This window comes from Mytilus edulis, chromosome 4 (genome assembly GCF_963676685.1).
Source record: "Mytilus edulis chromosome 4, xbMytEdul2.2, whole genome shotgun sequence".
Classification (NCBI taxonomy): domain Eukaryota; kingdom Metazoa; phylum Mollusca; class Bivalvia; order Mytilida; family Mytilidae; genus Mytilus; species Mytilus edulis.
This window is the reverse complement of record NC_092347.1, coordinates 36,584,302-36,601,241: the sequence shown is the minus strand read 5'-3', so window position 1 is coordinate 36,601,241 and position 16,940 is coordinate 36,584,302. Positions and strand designations below refer to the sequence as shown.

The 16,940-nt window shown below is 32.9% G+C and overlaps 1 protein-coding gene across 1 annotated transcript; it reads right to left on the bottom strand.

Moving 5' to 3' along the window:
• Positions 1 to 369: 369 nt before the first annotated feature.
• LOC139521354 (uncharacterized) lies at positions 370 to 2,055 on the bottom strand. Its single transcript, XM_071314833.1, has one exon. It carries the CDS (start codon positions 2,053 to 2,055, stop codon positions 370 to 372), a length of 1,686 nt encoding a protein of 561 aa, XP_071170934.1.
• Positions 2,056 to 16,940: the final 14,885 nt, after the last annotated feature.

Genomic DNA, 16,940 nt, shown 5'->3' with positions numbered 1-16,940 from the left:
GTTGGAACTTTTAAGATTTTTTCTCAGTACCGTTTTGTTTTTTATAAAGGGACATAACACCATGACTAACCGTGTATGAAATAAGCCCCGCCCCCTTTTTACCTAATAAGGAATACAAAGGGACGTAACTCCACTACTAACCGTGTATGAGATAAGCCCCGCCTCCCTACTAACCTAATATCAAATATACACGGTTTGCACGTGGACGCTTTTAACCAATCATATTCCTGGAAATGTATAGGAGGTAAGATAATGAGGAATATTGTCACTCGTAGAACATATATTGCACTCGCAAGCTCGTGCAATATAAAATTCTACTCGGGACAATATTCCCCAATATTCATGCAATAACCCTATAATATTGTTTGTCTAACAACCAGAAATGTGCACTTCAAATAACTTTGCCTTTTCAGAACTTCCTTCTGGGTTATTACATCCGATATACAGTTGTCCCGTGATTCTGGTAAAGGAAAATGAAAAAGGCATGTCTATTCCTATATCACCGACGTTATAATGCGCAATTAGATGGCCATAGTTATTTAGAATATGCAAGATGTTATTGTTTAATTCTGTCACAATGATATTATCAGACGGTGTAGTATCAATTTTCACTGGTTTGAACAGCTTGTCCTCATCGTTGATATCATGCTGCCCGGTGTAGATATGTAGGATATCTCCGTCCATATTTAGCACCACAACTCTACCTCTACTATCCTGATTTAGCTCATCCACTACACAGATATTCCCGGTATCTGTACTTGTTATACTCACAGGATGTGTAAATAGTCGGATGTTGTATTTGTCATGTTCATAGATATGTTCATGTTCTCCTTTCTGGTTCATTACAATGATAGCTCTTCTGCCCGTTGCAGGCCATAATTTTCTAGCACTATTGACTCCCACTATGACCTTACAATCTTTGGTGACATGTAATGCAGAATAAAGAGACCACCCCGGTTGCAAAAGGTAAATTGAATCAGAAAGTTTTCCTGTTGTGTTACTGATTTGTTTCAGCCCTGATCCTTGATCCGATACCAGAAGCAGATCACCAGTTGTTGTATAAACAGCCATGCGATAGACACCAAGGTTTAATGTTGATTCGATTGTCAGTGTATGTGCTACTGGTTTTACTTTCTGTAACACAGAAGCATCACTTATCCACAGAGAATCGTCGGGACAAAACGATAAAAAAAATGCACGTGAAATGTCAGTTTGGAACTGTTTAACAATACGTACGTCGACGCCATTTTTAGACACAACTTGTAGCGATCCCACGCTATACAGTGGTATTTGGCCTGGGAGAAACGATATGGTACCGAGCCGGAGATTGCTTTCAGCTACCTTTAAGGCCGATGATAACTTTGAACTGTCAATAAATAGTTTTTCGATATCATTGGACAGGGCGATATCGTCCACATTTGAACGAAGAAGTCCCTGTAAGTTAACAATAACTTCATCTAACTTGTTAATCTCTTCCGTCGGTAAATCTCTCCATTTTTTATTTAATTCAGATTTTAATTTTTCTGTCTGTTTGTCAGTTGCTTTCTTAACCTCCACATTTTTAGCATCTATTCTCTTTGCTAAATCCTTGTATGTTGCACTGTTTTTCTTGTAAACTGTCGTTATTTTGTTTTTTCTATCAATCAATTTACCTATTTTTTCTTTTATTTTCTTTTGATCGGATTTAAATTTGTCCTTACGGATATTAAAACCTCTTCTAGTTTCAACTAATACATGGCCATTGTGTATATTTCCGATACACAATGTGCAGACCAACGTATCACACGATACGCAAAACATCACACAAGATTGTCCGCTATGTTTTTCGCACTTCAAAACGCTAAAATCCAGATCACCACGATAAATTCCGACCTCTTTGATATCTATAACATTGTGGTCTTTATTATTTTTTAATTTAGCATGAATTTTGTCCTTGCATTTAGCGCACATGAGTACGTCACAGTTTATGCACTTCCATTTAATCTTAGTTTCTTCCTCACAAAAATTACATGTAGCAGGAGCCTGTCCGCATTTAATAGATTTAGAAAACGCCATTCCGGTATAAAATTCAATGTGTTTTACTATTTCACTTCCTATTACTGTACCTTTTAAACACGGTGTCGGGTAGAAGAAAGGACTATAACTAACATATATGCATAGTTACGTCCTTGTGTAGATTTACGTGTAGTGTTTAAAACTCCAAGGTTATTGTCATATATATATATATGACGATCATATATTTATAACGTCTAAGTATGTGACAACTTTACAACAGACGTACTCCATCAGATAACCTATGGTTAACTTATACATTGCTATTCCCATAATTTTAATATGTATAGCTTGGCTTCGTCTCGTAAATTTAGGACAACAATATTAGATCTATGAGAAAGCAAATATTTGTAACTCCCTCAGCGGGATTCGAACTCCCGTGGCAACACCGCAATATTTAAAGCAAATAAATGCAAATTGTCGAAATGGATACACCAAATTAAAATCTTTATTCACCATTTTTTATTATTAGAAAGCAAGGATAATAAAATGTTAATTACATTAGAAGGTAATATTTTTTCCCTATAACTGAAATTATTTTCGTAGTTCATTTTTAGATAATTGCATATTTTACGGGTTTTCATGTCGTTTATCATATATTTAGTACTAAATACAGAAATATTGTATATCTAATAAAGTTTCTTTTCTCAAGTATGTATAATCTTCCCTGTATCGCATATCCCGTATCGCAAACTGCGAATCGCACCCCATCTCGCAATTGTTTCCACTCCTCAGTTGTTAACCGCTTGAAATTTCAGAAGAGGGAAATGATGTTGATCATCTTTATGCTGCCGGAAGGACACATGCCATTGTGTCTATATATTTAAATCATGCAATCACTTATTCATCACCACATTTCTTTCAAATAAATCACCAATTTGAAAGATTGTATTTATTTGGTAGTTTAATTTTTTTCTGAGGCTTCGAAATAGGTCTCCAATGTTACGTCATATTGGTTGTCCGCTGATATATATATATATATATATTACGATGATCTGAATGGAGAAGAAGAGATTGAAATATATTGAGTAAGTCATATCAGCTAAATATCATAAATAGGTTGTCAATCTAAAATCATATACATTTTTGTCGAGCCTTCGACTTCAGTCGAAAAAGCGAAACATGATAGAGATCCTACATTCCGTTGTCGTCGTCGTCGTCGTTGTCGTAGTCGGCGGCGTCGTCCACAAATATTTTCTCTATGGTTAAAGTTTTTCAAATTTTAATAACTTTCTTAAACTATTTTGGATTTCTTCCAAACTTTGACAGAAGCTTATTTATGATCATAAGATAGTATCCAGAAGTAAATTTTGTAAAAATAAATTCCTATTTTCCCGTATTTTTCTTATAAATGGACTTAGTTTTTCTGCCGGGAAACATTACGTTCACGCTATGGTTAAAGTTTTAAAGTCTTAATAACTTTCTTAAAATTATTCTGGATTTGTACCCAACTTGGACAAAAGCTTGTTTAAGATCATAAGTTAGTATCCAGAAGTAAATTTTGTAAAAAAAATATCCTGTTTTCTCATATTTTTCTTATTTATAAATGGACTTAGTTTTATCTGCCGGGAAACATTACGTTCACTAGGATTTTTACCCAACTTGGACAGAAGGTAATGTTAAAATTATCCTGGATTAGTACCCAACTTGGACAAAAGCTTGTTAATGATCTTAAGATAGTATCCAGAAGTAAATTTTGTAAAAAAAAAACCATGTTTGTCGTGTTTTACTTATAAATGGACTTAGTTTTTCTATCAGGATGCAATACATTCACTCTGTTGTTAAAGTTTTTAAAATTTTAATAACTTTCTTGTACTTTCCAGGATTTGTACCAAACTTGGACAGAAGCTTGTTTATGAGAAACAAAAAGTATCATGTATGGCACGCCTGAACCACTTTTATAGATAATCCTAGATTATCTCAGATAAACTAGGATTTTCTCAGATAAACTAGAATTATCTCACTATTTTACATTAAGCTCAGATAAACCGGGATTATCTCGATTTTTATACGCCCGTCAAAATTTTGACTGGACGTATTATGGTATACAAATGTCCGTCTGTCTGTCCGTCTGTCCGGCGTAAACATGTCACACCGTAACTTGAGAACGACTTATCCAAATTTCATGAAACTTAATATAGTTGTTTCTCATGATGGTCAAATGATCTGTATACTTTTTGGTGAAAATAAGATTTAAACTTTTTGAGTTACAGCACTTTATAACTAAAACAGGGGTGTGTTTTTTTCACATGTCGCACTGTATCTCAAAAACGATTCTTGATTATGACTTAAAACTTTAAACACTTCTTAGTTATATTAATCTCAATATCTGTATACTTTTTGGTGATGATTCAAAATTTCATTTTTGAGTTATTGAGTATTTTGTGAAAAAGGGGAGGTTTTTTTTTACATGTCGCGCCATATCTCAAAAACTATTTATGATTATTGCTTAAAACTTTACACATGTCTTTGTTATATTAATCTCAATATCTGTAAACTTTTTGGTGATGATTCAAAATTTCTTTTTTGAGTTATTAGTATTTTGTAAAAAAGGGGAGGGTTTTTTTTTACATGTTGTGCCGTATCTCAAAAACGATTTATGATTATTGCTTAAAACTTTACACACTTCTTTGTTCTATTAAACTTAAGATCTGTATACTTTTTGGTGATTATTCAAAATTTTATTTTTGAGTTATTGAGTATTTTGTAAAACAGGGGAGGGTTTTTTACGTGTCGCGCCGTATCTCAAAAATAAGTTATGAATATTGCTTAAAACTTTACACACTTCTTTGATATATTTATCTAAAGATCTGTATACTTTTTGGTTTTGATTCAAAATTTTATTTTGGTAATATTTAGTTGTTGTTAAAAAAAAAAACAGTGTGGGGGGTTTCACATGTCCCGCCGTGTCTCTAAAACAATATATGGTTATTGCTTAAAACTTTCTCATAAACTATTTATGATTATTGCATAAGACTTCCACATAAGACGTCGGGCGTATCGTGCGCTCATGGCGCAGCTGTTTATTTTCAGATAATCCCGGTTTATCTCAAAATTTTCAGATAAACCGGGATTTTCTCCAGATAATGAATTTTCTATATTTTCTTAGATAAACTAGAATTTTCTCGAATTTGAATTAAGCTGAGATAATCCTAGTTTATCTGAGATAAACCGGGATTATCTGAAAATTCTGAGAAAATTGATTAACTGAAAAAAAGGAGCCAATAGAAAGTCACGACACATTGAAGGAAAATTTTATGGTCATAAGGGATAAGATATAGAGACAATGGTGCATCTACACAGATAGAGAAGAATGAAAGATAACTCAAGGCTCTTACGGGAAACGTTTTAGAACGTTTAAAATTATAAGTTTTATAAAAAAAAAAACAATTGATTCATTCAGGATGTACATGTATTACAAGTATATCGATAATAATGAAGATTAGAGGGATTGAACACTTGAGAAGTTTGTCTTGAGAGTTTCTTTTAAGAGAATTTAAATGTAATATCCGTATTTTTCTTTTAAAGATAGTGAAATTACATACATCTGGCATTCGCACAATTACCTAGGACAAATTACTTAACTGTTGGAATAAGTTTAGCACAGTTGAAATACACCATTTAGAAGTTCTAAAGAGTTTCCTTTTATAGAGTTATAATCTTATATAAAAAAAGATATCACGCGCCGTTTTTCTTTCCGTAATTTTCTCTATTAAAACAGTGAAATATGGTGCAGGAATTTATCATCCATTTTATTGCTTAATGTTACATTTTATTACTTTCATATTGTATTTAGTAAGTTGAAATATAAAGTCAAGTTTTTTGTCAATTAGATAATCTAATCATGATGATGTTAAATGCCCAATACCTGAAATATTTATTACCTTATAACTCTAACTTATTATATTGTTTATTGTTTTGTTAAACGGGATATTGATCCTTAAAGGACGCCAAATTTTGCAATGAATTAGATCTATATTTGCTAACGTTTTCAAATAAAATAAACTGAATGGATTTCTTAAAATTCTCAAAAGGCTTTAATATTAATACAAACAATACAAAACGTTTATTTAACATTTTTTGTAACTTTTATCTTTATTTATGTTCTAAGAAAACCTTTCTTGTTTGGTTAACTAGTATGATCTAGTATGTGTTGATTACCTTCACTAATCAGTAAAAATCAAACGACCTAATCAAGGATTCGTATAGACCTAATCAACATTATGAACATGATAAATACGCGCCAATTACCGTTTTGAAAAGGTATTAATAATAAATTGCGCCACTCTCTTTTATTTTGATGGTATGAATTGCGCCAATAAATGAACTGAAATTGCGCCACTTTACCTGTAAATATTTTTTACCTATATCATAAACTGTACATGTTTTACCTATATCATACTTGTACTATAATTAACCTTTCCACTTAAGATTTAACTGAACACTCATCAAATTTTAGTAAACTCACCAAAAAAAATTAATTGTTTAGTAATAGAATATTTTTTCACGAGTCAACATGGTCAATATGTCAAGATGTACAGTTAAGTCGTGTTGTGCTAGTATATTCACAGATGAATCGTGTACAATTATTTTGAATGGAGAACTAGAACAAAAATTATTAGATAAAAAATCAAATTATTTATTGAATGCATACCCTCAACGCCCACTAAAGTATCTATTAAATACAAAATTTAATCCTGGTATCTTTGATGAGTTTATTTACATGATGTCCTGAGTGCACTCAGGAGGTCCTGGACGGTTTCTGGAAATTTTATTATCCACGAAATTATAATGACATTTTATGAACTTTCCTGCTTTAATAAATCATTTTTAATACACTTTAAATGTAATATTATTTATGAATCAATGTTAAAAAGTCATGCACCAATATGTGCTAATTAAGATTAAAACTTCATATAACATTGTAATACTTTAAAGTTAGTGTAATCTTGTAAAAAAAATTATGAATAAATACTGTTTAAACTAAGGCCACACCAATTTGATTCCTTGTTCGACGGACCCGCCAGCACCTATTCTTTTCAAAACAGAATTTTTATTTTTTTATATTCCAGCTTCCCGCATCCGGAAATGTAATCATGTCCATTTCCCGCACCGTTTTTTTGTAAATATTATAAAAAGATATCAACATTTGTTTTTAAAATCACAGTCTAACCTATATATAACGATTTTAAACATAAAAGCACCCCACCACACTTTGTTAATATCTGTGAGAATATTTGTTTCAGCATGAAACCTATTTATTTAAAGCGGGAGTGCTCCGATATAAATTTATAACAGCGGGAATACCTGTAAAGAAGAAAAAAAATGGTTACTTTCCCACTTACTTATATTCCCTATCAAAAAATGTTCGTTGTTAGAATAAAGTACAAAGAACTTCTGAAGCATTTGCCTTCAACTGCAATTATATTGTATGCTGGCGAAACAAAACTATTCATAGCCGCTGCATGTTTATGCAGCTGTCCTGATTGATTGAGGGGCCTGTCGTTCAGCAGTTATCGTTTGTTGATGTTGTACATTAGTATTTTCCCGTATGGATATACATGATATATAAATTAGATCGTTGGTTTTCCTGTTCGAATTGTGTACGCTTATAATTTTGGGGTCCTTTATAGCCTGCTATTTGGGGTGTATTAAAGCCCTGTGTAAAAGGGAAATGCACCAAATACAAGATAATAATGAAGTCTTGACAATTTTTTCGCTTAACCCCGTTAACAGTCTTTTGGCCAAGTAGATACATTTGGCTCTTTTTTTATGTCCTTTTTGGTCATATATCCATTCAACAGGCAATGTTATTTTGCATTCTTTGCTTTCAGATATGCAGCTATGACTGAGCGTTCCTAAATTTAGAAAAGCGCTTTGGAGGCATGAAAATTATAGCGTATTGTTTTAATTTTCTCTCCTATTTTTGACCGTACAAAGTTGAAATGAAGGCTTGATTTTGAAGAACAAAATATCAAAATGAATACTGATGAGATTTGTTATGTAAGAAACTATCGTTATGATGTTATAATTCGTGAAATCAAATTATTTTGTATATATAGATGTAGCTGTAACTGGTGAAGCAGCGACTAAAGTCGTTGAGTTGCTCGCTGACAATTGTGCATGCAAAACAGTAAAAGAAAAACTAGAAGAAATAGTAGATGCAGATGAGGATGATAAACCCCATCCTTTTGCACAGGTAGGAAAGCCATTTCAATTTTGGATAATTTATTGCAAAAATAATTGATGATTTGTTAGAAATTCTAATATGACTTGCTTCTTTCGCTTTATAAATAACCCATACTCTAAATCCAATAGAATTTGTTTGCACATGCGTATACTAACTACTGCAGAATAATGAATTTTATCAAATTGGAATTCATTTTTATATATTTCATGAACTTAAAACACTTCCAAACTCTTAAGTGATGCACATGTTGTTACTAATTCATTTATCATGACTGTAATGTGTTGCAATATTTGACCTAGATACGACAACTGTTCATGCTGGCTGTTCAAAACTCATCCTTCTGAAAAATCGCATTGCTAGTCGTTTGCTTGTTTATAAACAAAAAAGGGAGGTTTATGGAAGAGCCTACACTAACGGTCTACGCTGATACACATCGGACATAGAAATAACCTTAATTGTCCTAATCAGAATCGAAATAATTGATGCAAGCTATCATACTTTATTATAGTTTTAACATGGGTAGGCTCATATTCGTGTTATTTTAGCCCTCACTATCGCTCGGACCAAAATAATCACGAATATAATGCCTACACATGTTTAAACTACAATAAAGTATAGCTTGTATCAATTATTTCTATACATACATGGGTTCTTCTAAAGTCTTTATGTCAGAAAAATAAGAATATAGACATCAAACATCAGCAACTCATCTTGAAAAGCAGTTACCTATCTACTGTATAAGCTGCTCATTTTAAGTATTTGGCTTTGAGCGTTCCCGATAAATCCAGGTTAATCCAGAAAAACGCCTTTGACGCATGGAAATTTGAAAAAAAGTTTCCATTTTTGTTCAACGGTAAACAAAGGTTTTTGAATAAATCTGTGCGTCGTTTGTTTGATTATATCAAATTATAAAGTATCAATTTTAACTAGAATTGCCATTGCAAGCAATAGCGGATGTCACCCTTCCCCTATTGCCACTAAGCGGCGGCCATTTCAAAATAATTAAACCGTGAATGCAGATCTATGAATTGCAATATATCTTTTTGTAAATTTTCAGTACATTTAGAGGATTGTGAAAAGTTTCACATTTCTACTGTTTCCATGGCAACGGCAGCCATTTTGGAAATTCCAAAGTCAAAAGTCTAATCTGTACATGCCAGTTAACAATAATATCAAATTTCATTAAGTTTGGAGCATTTTGAAAATATTTGACATTTCTGTAGTTTCCATGGCAACGGTAGCCATTTTGGAAATTCCAACTTCAAAAGTTTCATGCAGACCTGACAGTCAACAATCATAGTAAGTTTCATTACTTTTGGAGCATTTTGAAATTTTGGAAATTTTTGACATTTTGGCTGGTTTCTATGACACAGACCATTCCAAATTTCTAATGGCAGATACCACATTGGTACATGGGAGGGAACATACCATCAGAGTTTCAATGGATTTGACCTACTATTTTAAGAAAGTAAATGCCACTTTTTAAGGTTTTTTAAGCGTTTTGACCATTTTTGCCTTGTTTGAATGGTAACACAAGACATTTTCGAAATTCCAACGCCAAATTGCACATCTGCCAATGTTGCTCATCGTTACTGTGAAGTTTCATCAAATTTTGATCATTTTGATAATTTTGAAATTTTTGGTGTTGTATCCATGGCAACATAGTAGTTCCAATGAATGCCAAAAATCATCCAAAACAAGTATATAGTGGGCACCTACATTGTATCAAAATATAATGATTCTAAGTGAAAGCATCTCCAAATAATTCTCCAAAACCAAAAAGTGGAATTTTTCACAATTGTTCCGATTCCAAGGTAACGGCAGCCATTTTTAATGGTCTTAAGATCTACTGCAACCCGAAATTTTTTGTTCCTCATTATAGTTCACTATCATCAAGAGTCAGGTTCCATTGTCTCCAAAAAAGCTGCCGGACAAAAATCATTGGAAGAATAAGAATAATAACTAGATTTGTAATTGCTAGCAATAACGGATGGCACCCTTCCCCCATTGCCAGGTGAGCGGCAGCCATTTTGAAAAATCCAAATTCAAAGATAACATCACACATGCTAATTAACATTTTTGTAAAGTTTCGTCAATTTTGGAGCATTTTGAAATTTTTGAAATTTTTGCTATTTCCATGGTAACGGTTACCATTTTCAAAATTCCAAAGACAGGTGCCACTTTGGGACATGCCATGTAACATATCCATTAAGTTGTAGAAGGTTTTATCTAATATTCTTGCAGGAAATGCAGCTTCAATATGTTTTCCCATAGAGCCAATGTTAAACTTTCGCCCTGTTTCCATGACAATGACGGCCATTTTGGAATTTCCTAATATTGTCACAACATCTAGGCATACCAAGGAACATTACCATAAAATTTCATCCAGCTAGGTCTTATAATGAAAGATTTAGAAATTGCATTTTTTTCACATTTTATTAGTTTCCATGGCAACGGCAGCCATCTTGATGATGCCATACCCCGATTGCACAATTTCATATAGTAGTCTACATTATGGTATAGTTCCATCAATATTGTTCAAGCCGATTCTGAGAAATAGCATGGACAAAATGTGTGGAAGAATAAATAAAACTAGAATTGCCATTGCAAGCAATAGCGGATGTCACCCTTCCCCTATTGCCACTAACCGGCAGCCATTTCAAAATGGTTTAACAGTGAATGCACATATATTCATGGCAATACATCTTTCTGTAAATTTTCAGTACATTCAGAGCATTTAAAAAAAATTCACATTTCTGCTGTTTCCATGGCAACGGCAGCCATTTTAAAAATTTCAAAGTCAAAAGTCTCATCTGTACTTGCCAGTTAACAATAATATCAAGTTTCATTTAGTTCAAAGCATTTTGAGAAATTTTGACTTTTTTGCAGTTTCCATGGCAACGGTGGCCATTTTGGAAATTCCAAAGTCAAAAGTCTTATCCAGACTTGCCAGTCAACTATCATATTAAGTTTCATCAATTTTGGAGCATTTTGAAATTTTTGAGATATTTGATCCTGTATCCATGGTAACAGAGTAGTTCCAATGATTTTCAAAATCAATCAAAACCTGTATATAGTGGATAACTATATTGTGTAAAAATTTGTTGATTTCAAGTTCAAGCATATCAAAATTATTCACCAAACCCTGAAGTTTTTAGAGCATTTTGACACTTATGATCTGTTTCCATGGTAACGGCAGACATTTTTGAAATTCCAACGCCAAATTTCACATCTACCAATGTTGCTCATCGTTTCCATGAAGTTTCAAAAAATTTGGAGCATTTTGATATTTTTGAAATTTTTGGTGCAGTTTCCATGGCAACATAGCAGTTCCAATGATTGCCAAAATCATCCAAAACCAGTATATGGCTGGCACCTACATTGTATCAAAATATGATGATTCTGAGTTTAAGCATCTCCAAATTATTCACCAAAACCAAAAACTGGAATTTTTCACAATTATTCTGTTTCCATGGAAACGGCAGCCATTTTTTATGGTCTTAGACCCACCTGCACCCCGAAATTTTTTGTTCCACCTTATAGTGAACTATCATTAAGATTGGTTCCATTTCACTCCAAAAAACATGCCGAACAAAATAGGTGGAAGTATAATAATAATACAGAAAAAGAAACAGAGGAAAAGCAATATGTCACCCGACATTGTCGATCGGGTGACATAATAATAATAAGAAAAAAAGAAACGTAGAATAACAATATGTCACCCAAACTCCGTTTAGAGTGCCATAATAACAAAGAAACGGAGGAAAAACAATATGTCACCCGACATTGTCGATCGGGTGACATAATAACCTGGTTCACCATGATAATTTATGCATCAAGAAATATAGATAAAACGACAATAGCATTTAAACACATCCATAGATTTTTTTGTATATATTTCCAGTCAAAAGACCTGCTGATTGCGGTGACCTGAACAAATCAACGTGTAAAAGTGGAATTTACAAGATCTCCCCCTCTTAAAACTTCTGGATTCAAGATTTTCTGTGAAAGGGAAAACATGGTGGGGGCTGGACTGTGAGTGTCAAAGGAATAAAATGTATTCAAAATAGTTCTAAAACTATTACCCCAAACTTATGTATATTTTAAACTAAGAGTCAAATTATCCCCCTCCTTCTCTTTTTTTTAAATCTTGTTTTTCATTGTTATTATCAATATTATTCTTATAATAACAATTGTTCTCATCTTTTTTTTTAATTATTGTTATAACTATCACCTTCATTAGTATTATTATTGTAGTTTTTTCCGTTATCCCAAACAACACATTTTTTTAATAATTGAATGCTTATACATTTTCCATTGTGTTGTTAAATGAATCGCACGTCTTTCTGTAAATAATTTTACGTTTGTTATTTTCAAGTTTTTCAACGTAGAATGAACGGAAAGACCGACTTCTATAGAGACTGTGACACTTATAAAAAAGGATTTGGTAACAAGAGTGAAGAATACTGGTTGGGTAATGAATAGTTCTACATTTAAAAAATATATATAGAGATAGTTTAACTTGTGAGTTTCACCAGTCCATGATCAACTACTATACTTTCCTAGTACTCGAAAAGCTATTAATGCCCTTTGGATTCTTCTTATTAACTTGATATACTTATATTATTTAACTGTTCTCAAGTCATCTATTTTTTTTTTTCATAAACATCAATATTCCTATTTTTAAAGGAGGTTGGCTACTCTGTTTTAAAATTAAATGCTTGCTTAAAGATTGTTTTATATAAATGGTCACTTACATGGTAATAAGATGTGGCACAGAAATAATTAATTTAAAAGATCTTCCGTTAGTACCGTATCCCCAAAAGTACGGAATATATTTAAATATCATAAAAACAATATTTCATTTTAAATTTTAATTTACGATGGCTGTTCAAAACAGACAAAAATTCTCCACAAAAGATAAAGATAACGACAAATATGGCAAATTATGTGCAGTGGAGTTCAAGGGAGCCTGGTGGTATCAAGCATGTCACCATAGCAACCTGAATGGTCTCTATCTGAAAGGGAAGCATAAATCTTGTGCTGATGGCATCGAATGGAATCACTGGAAGGGTCATGACTACTCACTGAAAGAAACAATTATGATGGTCCGCAAAGCCTAGGTAGATGAATTTAAAATGACGGACAATGATTTATATATAAAAACTAATTTTGACATGACTTTTAGTGTTACCTAATGTAAATATGACCTATCTGATAACGCAGAATGTCTTAATATTTCACCTGACCCGACGAATAAATTGAGCTATTCTCATCACTAAAACGTTAGCCGTCATTGAATCAATCGTCTGGATTTTTGTTTTTCTTTTACAAAAATCTCCTCTGAAACATTTTTGCCAATTGGAATAGCCGTGGTGAAGTGGTTAGTGGATCGGACTACTAACACAAAGGTTCCTGGTTCGATCCCCGTTCCGAGGAGAAAATTTCAGGGACTGCATTTTCGGCTCTCCCTTGACACCATTTACGAGTATCGTCTTGAGAAACGATGATAGCCCGTCGGATTGGGACGATAAATGGCTGACCCGTGTTAAGAGAGAGAGCCATATCTCTTGCACGTAAAAGACACCATTGTAGATTTCAAAAAAGAGTAGGCTAATGCCGCTACAAGGCAGCACTCGCACCCGCAAAATGGAAAGGGATTAATATAAGTTGCAATAACTTGTTTCCAAATCCACTATAAATAAATATTTTTGAACTAATTGGAATAAAACTTTGCCACAGTCATCATTGAAAAAATTAGTAAAAAAATCTATATCCGCTGATCCCACCTGCCAACACCCATGACCGACAGAGTCTTAAATAGAACTTAGGAGGTAAATGCAAGTTTTTTTTTCTATATTGAAAGAGGGGCGAAAAACTGCTTTAGATATACAAATCTAAATGAGCAGAAATGTTCAAATTGACGAAATATTCCTATTGTCCATTCACATCAAAGAATTCTTATACCGTAGAAGTTATTCATTGTCTATGATGATTTTTGTTGATTTGGTTTTTGTTTTTTGTTTATCTTATTGAAAACTATAATAAGAAACCTTATTTAACAAAAGTGATCAACAAAACAAGATAGAAAAAGTCAACATTGCCGAAATCGTCAGTAGACTCCTTAAAGAAAATACTTCATTTAAATGAAGTATGCATGTTACATGAATAGGAATTCCGATAACTATTTAAACAAATAATTTAGGTTATTTCATTATTTATAATTTTAGGACATAAACAACGAGTACATGTAATGTACATTTTGTGTTTAAAATAAAATACTTGAAGGTAAATGCTAGTACAAACTTATTACTATACTATATATAAAAATATTAATTTTCGCGAACCATTTAGGTCACGGAAATTCCAAAATATGGCATCAGTAAGGAGAGCTGTACAAATAATGTGAATACACAGAACCCCATCCAAATTTTCTTTGGCTAAAAGTATTCATCTTTTTCTATTTTTTATGTACTAACAATATTCCATTTTTCTATAATTTCGATTAAAATGTGCCAAAATCTGAGTTAAAATAGGTCGAATGCCCCAAATAAACATTCCCTGATTGGTTGAAGTACTGTGGCGTCGATGTAAAGCATAGCAAGTCTCGATGTAAAGCACACGCTTCACAGGAATAAGTAGAATTTTACAAATAATGTGAATACATATCCCCTCAATCCAATTTATGTATTGCTGAAAATAATCAAGTGTTCATTATTTTCTGTTTTGACTCTGCTAACAACATTCCATTTTTTCTATAATTCTGATTTAAATATGTGAAACCCCGCATAAAAATAGATGGCCTCAATGGTAAAAGCAACGCTTAAAATTTCCATTAATATGTTAACATCTTGAACTTCGACCCTGGGTTCAAAGGGGTTAATAAACCGATTCACAGATAGAGATCTCCCTGCGCTCAAATGTAATCCTTAGTGAAGTATACAGTCAGGGAGTGAGGCAACTTCGTTTACAGAAATAAATACACACTTTATCAGTAATATATTGTCATGCTTCTGCATATTCACATTTTTTATGCTGAACTTTAATCAAATTATTTCTATACAAATTTTATTACGTAAAGCAATAGGCCTGAGTAAGAATATTTTTAGCGCCAATTTAACCAGCTTCATCGCCATCATCAAAATTATTTATCGTTATCATTGTGAAATTTCACTTAGGGTTTATCATACCTGCCAACTTTTCAAAATGCCCATGGGGGTTTTGCGTGCAAGATGGCTGTCATAGTCCTAAAAAAAACCTTCAAAGGGGCCTGCAAATACATTTTAATGTTGTTTTTTGGTTTCTTGATACTTTTTTAAGCCTAAAGTCATTGTAAAAATAATTGTTTTGTTTAAATTGTGGACAAAATTGCTCTTTCAAAATTTCAATATGGGAGCCTCCATGGGGGAAATCCCCCGCAAATAGTGACAGTTGGCAGGTATGGTTTGTTAATATAGAGTAATTTTGATAAATATGGCTTATTAATTATAATGTTCTCGAGATGTGCTTCTCTAGACATTTTTGACGGTCAGTTTAATCTTATTTATCTCAATATTATCTCCGATGACAGAAATGTCAACCCGACCTATTCGTGTCAAAATCTATTTGATGAACTAATTTCTTCTAAAACTGCATGTGCAGTAATTCTGTATTATTTGATAATCAATCACATTCACGTTACATGTTTGCATGAACTGTAGTGTATTGCAAGATCAATGCAATTGTGACGTCAGTGCGCTTACACGTGACATTATTATTTGTAAACAAACCGGCTCCTCATGTAACACGTGTCTGAATTATGCATTTGTGCAATCAATCTTTCAATCACTATTTTTTGTTATTTTAATATGTGTCTGTTTTTAGCTTTGCATATCAGCTGATCAGTAGTCGAAGTAAATTAGACATAGTGTCATTGTTCCTGTTCTGAGTTGTGATTTTTATATAGTATCAGACATGTCAGAAAGTAAGTCTAAATAAGTCCTGATCCCGAAATCCTAAAATTAAAAACATGAAATCCCGAAGTCACGAATTGAAAAAATATCAAATCCCGCCATCTCGAATTCAAAATAGACATCACGGATCCAAAAGAGTCAATAGAACATGGGTTTTTAGGTCAGGTTTGTACTCATGAAATCTATAGTAAAAAAATGCCAGTGATAGAAAGATGAACAGATAAGCAACTGTCTAGGGCCAAATAAGGGAGGGGAAAAAAGCCAGTATTATTACTATTTCGCAGAACGATAAACAGCTGCATGCATAGACAGACCCAGGGAGTGGGAACAGTTAAGTTGATTATATATGAAATCATAGAAGCATGACGGGAGTGGGCAACCCTCTGGTCAGTCAGAGCCCCCACCCCTTTATGGAAAGTTCTGGATCAGCCCCTGATATTTGCAGGTTTTCTTTGTAAAGATACCTTAAAATATCACCAACTCTGACTGAGCACACAGTTTGATTCATTTTAGCTCATTAGCTGGACTCACTAGCTAAAAATTTTCATAACGGTTCACTGGCAAATATTATATGATATTCATGTGTAGATAATCTGATAATATACATGTGTGTGAGGAGAAGTTAATATCAAGCTGACTTTCGTCTGTAAAAAATGTCATAGGCCAAGTTATGGAGGTGAAAAGCCAGTTACAGAACGATGAACAGATGATTAGGTTTTCTTCGTATAGATCCCTTAAAATTCCCC

Bases quoted from the DNA above. Each gene is read 5' to 3' on its own strand.
- LOC139521354 (XM_071314833.1), bottom strand. From the start codon at position 2,055: ATGGCGTTTTCTAAATCTATTAAATGCGGACAGGCTCCTGCTACATGT.